The sequence below is a fragment of the Chaetomium globosum genome, genomic scaffold (genome assembly GCF_000143365.1).
Source record: "Chaetomium globosum CBS 148.51 scaffold_3 genomic scaffold, whole genome shotgun sequence".
Classification (NCBI taxonomy): domain Eukaryota; kingdom Fungi; phylum Ascomycota; class Sordariomycetes; order Sordariales; family Chaetomiaceae; genus Chaetomium; species Chaetomium globosum.
The window spans coordinates 3,504,332-3,517,205 of NT_165978.1; the positions used below are offsets into that span (position 1 = coordinate 3,504,332).

Consider the following 12,874-nt stretch of genomic DNA (forward strand, 5'->3'; position numbering starts at 1 on the left):
CCCATCCCGGTCGATTGGTGTCTGCTTGGCTGCTTGGTTCCCCAAACGGTCGAATAACTACCTATCCCTGATTCCAACTCGCTCGGCAGCCGGTCACGGTTCCCTCTTTCCGTCTTACTACCACCACTCGTTCTCAACCTCTTTTTGACGCCAATTGCACGCGCCTGTCTATCGCCTTGCATTCGTTTCGCAATTCGAATCCGGGTCTTCTCTCAGTGTAACGAACGATGGCGTCACAAATCAACAGCGCTGCCGCACCCGCCGCCACTGCTAAGGCCAAGCGCTTCGAGCTCCCCGCCCTGGATCTCAAGTTCGGCTCCCTAACGGACGGTACCGACATCCCCCCACCGCCGCCATCGCCGATACAGGAGGAAGCCGCCTCAACCCCGCCAGACACGCCAAATGGTGCGCAGTCGAAGCTGGGAGCGAAGGCGGCTGCCAATGGAAAGTCGAACACCGTATCACCGAATTCCCAGCCGTCGAGCATCTTAACGGCGGGTACCAAACGACGCGCCGAAGACGGCCCCGCATCTCCTACCTTGTCGAACCGACCGGGGAGCATCCGGCGTCTGTTCAGCCGGAATCTTTTGAATACGGCGTACAACACAAACGAAAGCGCCCAGGACGGACGGCCCCAAAGTCGCAGCGGCGCCAGCGCCGCGGACTCTCGGAAAGCAAGACGATCCAGCGGCTGGTTCGGCCGGCTACGCAACACCGAACCTGCTCCCAGTAAACCGGTAACGCCCCTTTCGCCGCCAGCCACGGATGAGAAGAAGCCGACGGGCCCGCCCCCGCCCATGATCCCCGAGCTGAAGGAGCTAAACATGAAATTGGGTATCCAAGCCGACAATACCTTTGGGGGCGACTTCTTCAAGAATATAAAATAAAGGGGGCGGCACGGTATTAGTTGTGTGGTTCGACAGATGAACAGGCGATGATGAGCCAGGCTGCATCGCGAGGCAGAGAGGAGACTGCCCCAGAAGCAGGCGGCTGTTCCAGGAGTGTTGCTGAGTTGCTGACGCAAGATACCCACCTCGTTTTCTTTCCGTTTTCACTTATTTTCACGAGGGACGTTCATTTTACGACGATATTTTTTTCATCGCTGCTTATTCCCCTATATGTTCTGCAGCTGTTGTGGTACTCGAGATGTTTCATGTCCTTTGGCCGTTTACCGCGTGTCTAGACGCCTGATCTACGCTTACTTTTTTCCTTTTTTCTGTTCGACGATACTTGTGGTACTTTATGACTACAGTAGTCGCCACCCCCTTTCATGCGATACGGCGCACCTCCTCAAGAATGGAACAACGGTGGTCAGTTTGGCTTTCTTACACACACTAATATTGCGTCAGGAGGGGAGACTAGTTCTAATGAGATGGAGGGGGAGGCTGTTGTTGACGTTTTGTTACGCAGCATTTACGACCAACTACATACCTCAAGCTTACGGCTTTTCCTTTTTTTCTTTTCCTTTGGCACTTGTTCGGTCACACTCGTGGCTAGAAAAAAGGGAAGTGGAGAATACCTAAAAAATAATCACATTTTTGCTCGACATCCAGTGCAGAGCTTTCAAGACACTGGACCTGGATGGGTGATGAGTCGGGGGGTTTCAGAAGAGGGGGCCACGCTTTGGCCTCTTAGTGCAACCTAGAGAGTTGCCGGAATAATGCAGCCTGCTTGTTGATGGCACATCGGATGAACCCAGTGGGGCATTAATACGGCGAAGCTCTTAGACTTCCTCGGACCCTGACGCTAACTGCAAAGGATACTTCTCGTACGGAAGACAAAAACGAGTGCGTTGAAAGTTGAAGCTCCTCACAGTGGGGGCAGGGAGCTCTAATTCTAATCCCCGATTGGCCGAAGCTTGAGTGGAGCATCAGACGTCATTCATCGGCGTTGTTATCGGGCCACCGGAGCCGAGCTGCCAGATCGACCGCGGATAAGGAAGTGGTGTTGACCTAATTAGAGCACTCTCACTGCTTTGGGTTGAGCTGCGTCGATTCTATCAATTGGCAATCGAACCTCAACACTTTCAATTCTCCCCATTCTCTAAACCCCAGGCAAAACCTCCACCCAAGAATTCTAAGTAGGCCGGCCTCACTCTCCCCAGCCTGCGCTTCGGCCGAACCTCCTTTAAGTCGCCAGGTGTCGCGCCCCCTTGTTGGCACAAGCTTCACCACCCACCTCTCATCCCCCCTCACCTCCCCCACCCCCTCCACCCGCCGCCACAAATCCGGCCCCTACGGCTACACCCAAGCCAAGACCCTCGTCTTCTCGCGCTTCGGCGAGCCGTCCGACGTCCTGCACCTGCACAGCCACTCCATCTCCCCCCAACTCCCCGCCGGCGCCGTGCTCCTGCGCACCCTCGCCGCCCCCGTCAACCCGGCCGACGTCAACACCATCCAGGGCACGTACGGCGTCCGGCCGGCGTTCTCGCCGCTGCTGGGCACGCCGGAGCCGGCAGCGGTGCCGGGGAATGAGGGCTGTTTTGAGGTGGTGGCCGTGGGGGAGAAGGTTGGTGGCGGTGGGTTGAAGAGGGGGGATTGGGTGATCCCCGCGGTGGAGGGGGTTCGGGACGTTTAGGACGCATGTTGTGGTGGAGGATGCGGAGAGGATGTTGTTTCGGGTTGGCGGGGAGAAGGGCGCGGAGGGGCTGAATGCGAAGCAGGTGGCCACGGTGAGTGTGAATCCGTGTAGTGGGTATCGGATGTTGAAGGATTATGTGGATTTGGTGGATTTGAGCATCAAGAGCTTTGCGAGGGGGGAGGGGGCGACGGGGGGCGCCTGGTTCTTGCAGAACGGCGCGAATAGCGGGGTTGGACGGTCGGTGATCCAGCTGGGGCGACTGTGGGGGCTGAGGAGTATTAATGTGGTGCGGGAGCGGGCGACGCCAGAGGAGACGGAAGCGTTGAAGAGCGAGCTGAAGGAGTTGGGGGCGACGGTGGTGGTGACGGAGACCGAGTTCCTCGATCGGTCGTTCTCGGCGCGGCTGAAGGAGGAGTGGACGCGGGGCGGCAAGGAGCCCGTGATGCTGGGGCTGAACTGTGTTGGTGGCAAATCGGCTTCGGCTATGGTGAAGGCGCTGAGCCCCAAGGGCTGCATGGTTACATATGGCGGCATGTCGAGGCAGAGCTTCCCGTTCCCGACGGGGCCGCAGATCTTCAAGCGGTTGCGGTTCGAAGGCTTCTGGCTGAGCGAGTGGAACAAGGAGAACCCGGCCGAGAGGCGCAACACGGTCAACGAGATTCTGGACCTGATGCGTGAAGGCAAGTTCAAGGAGTCGCCGTTCAAGGAGGTGGAGTGGAACTGGGACACCGAGGAGAACGTGCTCAAGGATGCAATCCAAGGAACCCTAGAGGGCTTCCGAGGCGGTAAGGGTTTGTTTGTGTTCGGGGAGACATAGGCGTCACCAGGTTTCGGCTTCGTTGGATGCATCATAATAGACAGGCTTGCACATGCTAAAAACACGGTCGCAAATGTATGTATAGATATTCTACCTCTAGAACTCCATGCATTGCGACTGTCACATTTGGCTAAGACGCTCGAAACAACACGCCAAACCCGCCGTGAATCAAATGATGTAAATCACACTGATCAAACTCCATATCCTGAAAGTCCATTTAGTCAACCGAACCCGGAACGCCCGACAACAGCTCAAGCCCGGAATGCTTGTACCAGCTCGTGCAACTTGTCAATAACGACGGGCACCAGCGCGTTGAGGTTGTCATCCATAATCCTCTCCAGGTGCCGGATGGCATCCTCCTCGTCCATCTCCAGGTGAAAGCGCTCCTTAACCTTGAGCGCCGCCTTGTCCGGCTCGAATTTGATATCCGGGATGTTGGCGTTTGCCATCAGCGTGAACAGGTTCAGTAGCAGATTGCAGTTCTTGCGCAGAGCGCTGTACGCCAGGAAGCAGTACTGCCTGAACTGGCGGTAGTGTTCCGAGTTGGAGCCGCCCATGCAGTCCACCATCTCTTTAGAGAGCTTCATGGCCGGCGCAAACGGCTTCGGATCGCGGCCCAGAATGTAGCCGAAATCGGCGTGAAAGAAGTGGCCGTCGGGAGCCAGGAGCAAGTTGTCAAGATGTCTGTCACCCACCCCGAGGATGTAAGTGATGACGCAGTATCCGGCGCAGGATTTGACAAATGTGTCTAAGGTTTCCTTCCGCAAGCCCATAGGCCCATGGCTGTCGGGGTTGTTTTGTTTCAGAAAGGCGAGCGCGGGGTTGTTGCGGTACTTGGAAGTGATGCCCTGGAAGGACATCGAGTGGACAAATTGTGACAAGCCTGCGCTTGTGCTGGTGGCAAGGATCTTGTACGGCGATAGCTTGAGGTCCAGGTTCTCTTTTTGGAGGAGATCGTCCATCAGGGTAATGATCTGGATGACTAGCTGATCCTGGCGGAGGTCGTCGCCCGTTTTGAAGATAATTGGGTACTTGCGCCCAGAGGTGGTCTTGAACGAAACCTTGATCGGGTGCAGAGAAGACTTGAAGACCACAGTTTCTTCCGGGGCGACGCCGATGATCTCTACCGATGGGTCGAGAGGCAACGGGAGCGGCGGGTCAATGTGGACGAGCTCGTTTTTGGGATCAGCCAGGAAGTGCTTCACTCGTTCCGTCCTTTTGGCAATAGATTCATTAGACTCCTTTATTTCGCCGGATATTTTGGAGAGGATGGAAATCCACTCGGCCTGTCTCTTCAGTGTCGCCCGCGTCTCCTGTCCTTCTGGTTGTTTGACAAGCTCCGCCATGAAGTCGTAGGCAACTTTGCCATAGATGGCTTGGTTGTCCGCCCCTTGATCCTGCGACTTGTCGTCACATTCGACCATGACGTACCACCAAAAGTAGTTTCCGAGGGTGAAGCTGTTGGTGGCCCTCGAGATGAGGAAGAGAGCCAACGAGGAGTCTTGGGCCACTTCTTGGCCGGGCTGTGGAGAAATGTGCTCGTACTTTAGTGCCTGTACTAGCTGCAGCAGATACAACTGCAGCTCTTGATCATCAGCCTTGCGCAGACGGTCGACGGCAAAGGCTCGCACTGCCGAGTTGTCAAAGGTGGGCCCGAGTAGCTCCAGGGCGTCATCGACATCAATATCCGTCCACTTGCCCAGAATCTGAGTGGCCTGTCTTGATTCCGACTGGTCGTGCCAGTTGACCGACTTGGCGAACTTGGTGATTGCTTTCTTGTTGCGGGTCAGGTGATGGCGGAACTTCCAGATGAGATCCTTTTCCTCGGGCGACAGCGTGTGGGTCGGTGAATATGCCATTATCATGTTCAACTCGTCCCGGACCTTGGCGTTTGGCTTTAGGTCCTTGTCCAGAATGCCGTTGCGGTGCTGGCCCCGAACAAGCCTCCGGTGCTTGCTTTCCGCTGGGTTATCTTTCGCCGCAACTTCTGGGTCATAAACCCGGATCAAGCGGCCGCCATAGCCCTCGTCGTCGTCGATCGCGTCGATTCCCGGGCCAAGTTGAACCTCGGGTGGGGGTTTGAGGACGATATTCGATTGGGAGGACGAAGGGTGTAGATAGGACGAAACGGGGGGTGGCGGGTATTCGTGGTCGGCGAAGACGATCGGGAAATCGAACCTTGGGAGTTCGACGCTCAAAACAAAGCTAGACGGTTCAGGTTGGTGATCGGCATCTCCGTGGCCCTCTAAGGCCTTGATTTGGGCCGACTCCCGTTGTTGGTTTGCCCCCGGGGATGATCTAGCGGTCTGTAGGCCGCGCTTCTCAAAGCCTCTGAAAACGAGCTGGTCCAGCCAGTCAACACGGGGGATCTCTCCCATCTCGTGCTTCTTGAACAACTTTTCCATCCGGTTTAGCTCGTCGACCTCTTTATCGTCAGACACCCCTTTCTTGGCCTTCTTCTTAGGAAGGATGGCAGGCGTTTTAGAGTCATCGTTGCCGTCGGCTTGTTTGTGCCGGTAGACGAGACACTTTTGACGGCCCTTGTGAAGCTGGTTGTCTTTATCAAACAGTTGAAGCGTGGTCCCGCCAAACGGGATTGCATGTCCTTGGGCACCCTGGCCTCCCGTTGGAGAAAGATCCCAGATGGTGATGGCGAGGCGTGAGTTCTGGGGCAGGCTCGAGTATGAAACGGGGAGCGTGAGCCATTCGTTCCATCGCCTCTCAGTGCGGAAAGACTTATACGCCGTCTGTACCGGCACAGTCAGGGGCTTTGAACCGGCCCATACCTGGACCGTAACATAGAGATCTGAGTGGGGACTAGCGGCCGCGGTATGTGGATAAGCCCGGGGAACATCAGATGGGAAGAAGGACAAGGACGTACCTCTGATTAGATCCTATATGCCGGAGTTCTGGATGTTCAAGTAGGCTAGAAAATTGAAGCGGCGTCTCAGCGCCCTCGAGGTTGATGCTGGGGACCGTTCAGCTCTGTGTTCCAAGTCACCGTCACGGAGGGACGAGATAGGAAACCCACATTCGGATGCTAACGGGGAAATCCAGCGCATCGGAACTGGCGAAAGAAAAAGGCTCCATGCCGGAAAGCATTTTCTGGCGGTTATCGTGGCGCGCAGCGCGCCAAGACGATGTGGGGTGGGAGAAGGAAGAGCTCAGTTGATGAATGAGGGTTGAGGTTGATAGCTTGGAGGTGGAAGGTCAGGTACCTTGTGGTGTACGAATACTGGTGGGGGAGCCGGGTAATGTGGTAATATACGTACAACTGATTACAGTGCTGAGGTTGTCCACACATCCCTGTCGCTCTCACACATTCAACACTAAAACCCACTTTGCTGCCTGGGTGAGCCAAGCAGGACTCACTCAGGGGATCGCGGGGCAGCGTCAGGTGCTTAATTGCGCGAACGCGTCTCCAAATTCCTTGACGCGACAAGACAAACTATTTTGGTAACTACCTTATAGGCAGCACAATCCTGGGAAAAACGAAAGTGCCACAAGGGTTATCGTCTTCATTTCCCCTACTTTCAGTCTGTCCACTCCTAACAGCGCAACCCATGACCAAAATCTCAACTACTTCGTACCTATCATTCAGTCAACACGGTGCGAAGTCTGCTGTCGCCCGTCACAGCAGAAATGGAAAACCGTCGAAGCCTCGCGGTCCGCGGTACCCCGGGCCCTAGCGGATCTTCGGCAAGGAAACGGACTTCGGATTTTGGAACCGAACCGTCAACGAGCCGGCGTAGGACCCAGGATCCGCCTTCCGAGGTAGACGATGAGAGCGACATCGAGGAGTACGATCCCGCGCAGTCTATGCAACAGCGCCGGGAGATCCAGCGGAGCATGCGAGAGTTGCAGAATCAAATGCGCGAGAACCCAGATGAATTCATGCAATCAGATCCCAAGGCCCTCCTCGAATACCTTAATCAGTCAGACCGCATCATCAAGAATGTCAAGCAAACTGCCGAGGCCGCCATCGATTCGCGGGGGCTGGTGATCGCAGCCGATCTCTCCGCTCGCAGGGTGCAGCGGTTGACATCTGGGAATGTTGGAAACGGAATCGATATTGACGAGTTCGTCTCTAAATGCATTACTTACATGCTGCAAGGTCGTGGCATTGAGGATGACGAAGCAGTGGAGCTCTCCAGCACCCAAAGGAGGAGACGGCAGCCAAATCGCGGCGCCCTAGGTAGTGACGACGAAGGCGATGTTGGCGACGACGGCGACATGATGAACTGGGCCCACCTTGGTCGGTTTGCGTGCTTGCCCGCCATCCGCCGGCCAGCACTCCCCGGTTTCCTCTTGGGCCCGCTGTCGATTGAGAAGAAGGCGCGCAAGATCACCAAGAGGTCGGCACCGTTCAGGGTTAATAGCCTCCTGGAGGTCAGGCCAGAGGAACTCAGGGCGGAGGACTTGAAGAAATCGGACAAGAATGACCTTCCCTCCATATGCAAGAAAATCCATGTGCAGCTGGAGACGGCGCAGCAAGAATCCCAGGACGCGGTGGAGGATGCGGTTGATAACCTCGACGAGGAACCCTCACCGGCCGAGCTAAGGGCATTGATGGACCGCTACGCGTTACGATCTAATGGAGGCATCGACCTTTTACGATTTGTTGTCAACCCTCATTCGTTTGGGCAGACGGTCGAGAACATGTTTTACGTCAGCTTCTTGATCCGAGAAGGGAGTGTCAAACTTGGTTTTGACGACGACGGCCTCCCGGCTATAGGTATGCAGCACCGCTGTTGAATGCCGGCTGCGCAAGGCTAACGCGACGAATAGAACCCGTTCGGAAAAACTCATCAGCGGAAGCATCTCGTTCCAAAGCCGCCATGAGACACCAGGCCATCATGTCCATTGACATGGCAACTTGGAGAGACATCATTGACGCATTCGACATAAAGGAACCCATGATCCCGAGCAGACAAGAGGAAGCCCAACAAGGGCCTGGTGCAAGGGGCTGGTATAGCTAACCACTCGTGGCTATACCCCCTATCACTGTACTGCCTTTGCAACTGCCTGCGGCCCATAAAGCCACAGCATTTGTCGTGTACGGCAACCAGTTACGTCTTAGATGCTGCGCAGAAGGATAGGGCTCCTCCTTTTCCAAACAATCTGCTTTGCTCACCGAGGAGTTATTAGGGCGCAATGCTTTGTCGAAATCAGGGACTAGAGGTCCTTTGTCCCGGAAATGTGCGCCACGCCCCCTTGCCGGAAATGGTAGCTGGAGGCGGACGCCTTTCTTTGTCTAGCTATTGACAGAATTGGTAGACATGATATTCTCGGTGTTTCTGTCCAAATGGCTATTCCGCATGCTTTTACTTTCACCTCCATTCATTAAATACTTGTGCCTCGGCCAGAGACTGCCTTCATCGATACGGCGATTTCAGCCCTTGCGCCGACCGTTGGAATCGAGGATACTCCATCCAGTGCGCGCGGTTGTTCCAGTTCCAGCTCCAGTTCCAGTTTCCACTTCGCCTGGTTCGTAGCCCACGAATAAGGCATTTCTATGTGCTCCGGGAGTCAACCTCAATGGCGAACGAAAATGTTCATCGGCGGGTTGGGGTTCGACGTTGGAGAGACAATTCAAAGGAGACCGACGCTTCCTCAAAGCCGTTCGAAACTTCTCTTGCACCAGGTCAAACGGCCCCTGATGGAGAATATATAGAAGGTACTGGTGAAGTGTCACCTACGTCGGGGTACCCCGTGTTTGAGGCTTGGGGCACCACCACTCCTTTAACAGCACCTGTCGCACCATGGATCGCAAATAAATCATCACCAAAACTGTCCCCTGGGGACCAAGCCGACGTTGCTGCTTCGCAGAGATCAAGATCTGGCTCACCGGTAACACCAATCGAACTGCCGCCCTCGATATTCCCTCCTCAACCGTATGATCGCCGCTCTCCAATCGGAAGCCTTGTCAGCACCAACAGCAGCAACAATAAATTCCGTTCCGACCGCAGCAGCTTCGCTCGCCCCCATAGGAAGCCGGACATACTGAAGGACATATACCTGGCCAACCCTAAGATTTTTAGCTCGCATGAGGGCGATTATGGCCCGGAGTATGGTTTCTGGACCGAGGATATTGCGACAACTGTCAAGATACTGCTGGATGATGTTACGGAGCCGCCCCGGAACGGGATGTTCCAAAGGGTAGACCCGGAGGGAGTGCTTCAGACTCTCGTTGCAAGCTCGGACGCGAGAGCTCACGAGCTCTGGGAACGTTTATTGGCGTGCTACGACCTCGCCATGAGAGGGAGGAGCGCTGCTTTTCTCGTGATCGCAGACGTATTGAAGAAGGTTTTTGAACAAGAGGGACGTGGGAAGCTTGAATTGCGACTACGGAAGGCCGACGAGCAGAACGAATCTCTCACCAGGGCTGTGGAATTCCTTGAAGCGGAAAAGATGCAAAGACTAGAGGATATCGAGGCCTTGGAGAAAGAAAAAAAGGGGTTGTTCAGGGATCGGTGGGTACTCGAAGAAGAACAGCGCAAAATCTTGGCCGTTCGAGAGGAACATCTCCAGCGCCTAGAAAAGAAGCTCGACCAGTGGGGAGAAAACATCAGCTTGCCGATCATCCATTTATCGCCCAGTGATAAAGGTGATGTTGAGACCAGGTTTGACTCCATCATCAAGGCAATTGGAGTGGCATACGAGGTCATGAAAACGACCGACGAACGCCTCAGAGCGGCTGAGGAGGAATGCGAAGAGCTACACACAACGATTTTGGACGTGACAGACCTCCGGATAACACAACTCGAACTGAAGAACCAGGAGCTCAATAAGCAAATGGAGACCGAACGAACTCAGACGATTAAGAGGGAGAAACGTCACGCCGAAGTGCTAACGCGCTTGAGCCGAAACCGTTCACAGAACCAGGAACTCAGATACGCGCTAGAAACGGAACGAGCTCGTGCGGCCCAGAGGGAAAGAAACGACGCCGACATAATAGCCCGCTTGATGAGCGAAAAGGAAACTCTGATCCGCGAGAAAGAGTTAGGAGACGGCAGGGTTAAGCAAGAGGTCGCTCTGTACCGGGACAAATGTGAGATGCTTCAACGGTCAGTTGACGAACTCAAGCGGAAGATCGCCGATAAGGCTGTGGAGGCGGCCCGCGAAGAGAAGGAATATGAGCGCAAGGTGGAGGAGATCAAGAATTCTGTAGAAGGCCTACAGACCACGGTCACCAGTGGGATTGGTGGACTTGAAGGCAGCCCAGGCGCGCACTCATCGCCCGGCAGCTCCCAAACATTTCTCCTGCCCAAGGAGGCTATTTATGAGATCAAGGCAACTCAGCTCCAGGCCATCCAGTCTAGTCAGGCTACCATGGAAGACATCAAAGCAGCGATCAAGGACGTTGTGGACCGAGTATCAAGGAACCAGGTAAAGACTGAGGCAACGCATCTCGGCGAAGCCCAACAGATCCTAGACGAACTTCGGAAACTCGCCGTCTCGACGGATTTATGGATTGAACAACACCGAACTGTTGAGAAAAACGAGGAATTAATACATGGCGAACTCGACGCGCTCCAGCAGCAGCTCCAATTAAATCAACACGCGTTTCAGGAGATTGGACAACAAGTCGAGGAGCACTATGCCCAACTCCAAACAGCCAAGATGGTCCCTAAACAAGCTAGAGACACGGGAATGCTCTCGCCCGCGTATCCTGGCGACATAATCCCGTCCAAGGATCTATCCTTTGGTGCCAGCGTCGAGGAGATACAGTGTCTGAGGGCTAGCAGGGAGATCATCTTACAACTGAGGTTGCCCCTGCATAAGAAGAAAGGCATGGTGTTTGACACGCTGGTGCACTCGCGTATAGACATGCTCCATCAGCTGTGGCAGAGGCTCGCTGAAGTGGACCCCAATACTCCGGCCGAAGACCTCATCATTGAGTTCGAAACGACTCTCAAGGCGTACCAAGTGTACGGAATCGAGAAAGACTTGACGGGCTTCGACGAGATTCTCGCCCATTTCGACTCGCTCTTCGAGGGCCTCCTAAAGCTCAAACAATACACCACGCAACCGCGAAGAGCCGAGCGGGAACTGTTACGGGGAATCCATTCGAAAATCGAGAAGCTTGAAGCCAATCGGGATACACTTGCGACCCTCGCGACGGAGCACGAGGCATATCGGACAAAACAGTCACTTCGCTCTCTCGAATCTCGTCAGTGGGAGGAGGTGTTACTTCTTACCATTAATTTCCTTGACGCTAACGGCGACGTATGGAGCTTGCCGGCCACATCCCGCGAGGAGGGAGAAGCAACCCTGGAGAAGTTAGTATCTCAAGTCCACGAGATGACGGCCGACGCGCATCTGGTCAATCGAAGGCGCGAGATACAGGAAATCATGATGGAGCAAGACAGCCGGCTAATGGCGTTGGCTACTGAAATACCCAAGGTCAAGGTGCGAGCCGATGACTTGATGAAACGGGTTGCGGCGTTCGACAGAGTACAAATCAGGGGGTTCAGGACAAACGCACCAAAGGTTAAACCGATGGACCTGACCCTCAGAGCTGCGCTCAAAAGACATGAAACCAGATTGCGCCGAGAATACCAGTTCAGCAGTGCACGCCTTCACGTGCTGGATGCCGATCAAGCGCAACTGCACGATTACCTCGAGCGAGCAGCCGCGGTTGAACGCCAAAGCGCCCGGGAGTCTGTGACAAGAGCACTCCTCCAGCTCCAAACGTCAAGAGGCCAAGGCCGACACGGCGAATTCGCCTGCTTCTGCACTCTTCTCCGCTACTTCTTCCCGCGCGGCTACTACTCGGCCGTCACCAGACGCTGCTGCGCCGGCGGAAAGACGAGCACCTCGTCGCCATCCGCTCCCTCCTGCCAAAGACCACCACGGCCATGGCGTCCTCATCTCCTCGGATCCCCTCTGGTCCTCCCTCTGCCGCTTGCTGACCTCGATCACCTGGCTCCTCCTTCTAATCTTCTTCCAGCCGTCCGAACTACGCAGGACAATCTCCTTCCTTCTATCGTCCCTCACCGCACTCCCAGTGTATCTCTCCCGCCTCTCGAAACATACCTACACCCGCATCCGCCAACGGGGCTCACCCCCGAGCGCAGCAGACCCTCCACAGGCCGAACCAGAACCACCCTCATCGCCCCTCCCCACCCCCATCCCCATCCCCCAACCCCCCACCACACAGCCCACCCCCGCCACCACCCCCTTCAGCAGAACCACCAGCAAACCGCACCCCATCTTCCCGCCCATCCCCCCCGCCTCCACCCTCGTCAGCACCGCCGTCCTCCTCTTCACCGCCTAGCTCTGGCTCACCTACGTGGCCGTGACGGTCGAGCGGCGGATCTGGGTGGGCTCCAACGACTGGCGGTTCGCCTACGTGCAGGATCTCACGAGCGGGCGCCCCCCGCCCTATCCGGGCTGGTCGCCTGTGAGTGTGGATTACAGGTTGGCGGTGGATCCCGTGTGGGTATGGTTTGCGGAGGGGGTGCATGGGTTGTT

General features: G+C 55.6%; 3 protein-coding genes across 3 annotated transcripts; 2 read left to right on the forward strand and 1 right to left on the reverse strand.

The window, feature by feature from the left end:
- Positions 1-227: 227 nt before the first annotated feature.
- CHGG_06423 (uncharacterized protein) lies at positions 228-3,397 on the forward strand (the record flags this gene model as incomplete). The annotated part of the gene is made up of 3 exons (XM_001222517.1): positions 228-834; positions 2,105-2,508; positions 2,831-3,397. 3 exons carry the CDS (start codon positions 228-230, stop codon positions 3,395-3,397), a joined length of 1,578 nt encoding a protein of 525 aa, XP_001222518.1.
- A 251-nt stretch (positions 3,398-3,648) lies between these two features.
- On the reverse strand, positions 3,649-6,499 carry CHGG_06424 (uncharacterized protein; the record flags this gene model as incomplete). The annotated part of the gene is made up of 4 exons (XM_001222518.1): positions 3,649-6,132; positions 6,184-6,214; positions 6,279-6,365; positions 6,429-6,499. The coding sequence occupies 4 exons, from the start codon at positions 6,497-6,499 to the stop codon at positions 3,649-3,651; spliced, it is 2,673 nt and encodes an 890-aa protein (XP_001222519.1).
- Positions 6,500-7,039: 540 nt separating this feature from the next.
- CHGG_06425 (uncharacterized protein) lies at positions 7,040-12,312 on the forward strand (the record flags this gene model as incomplete). Its single annotated transcript, XM_001222519.1, has 4 exons — positions 7,040-8,132; positions 8,186-8,366; positions 8,794-12,037; positions 12,187-12,312. The coding sequence occupies 4 exons, from the start codon at positions 7,040-7,042 to the stop codon at positions 12,310-12,312; spliced, it is 4,644 nt and encodes a 1,547-aa protein (XP_001222520.1).
- Between the last annotated feature and the right edge of the window lie 562 nt (positions 12,313-12,874).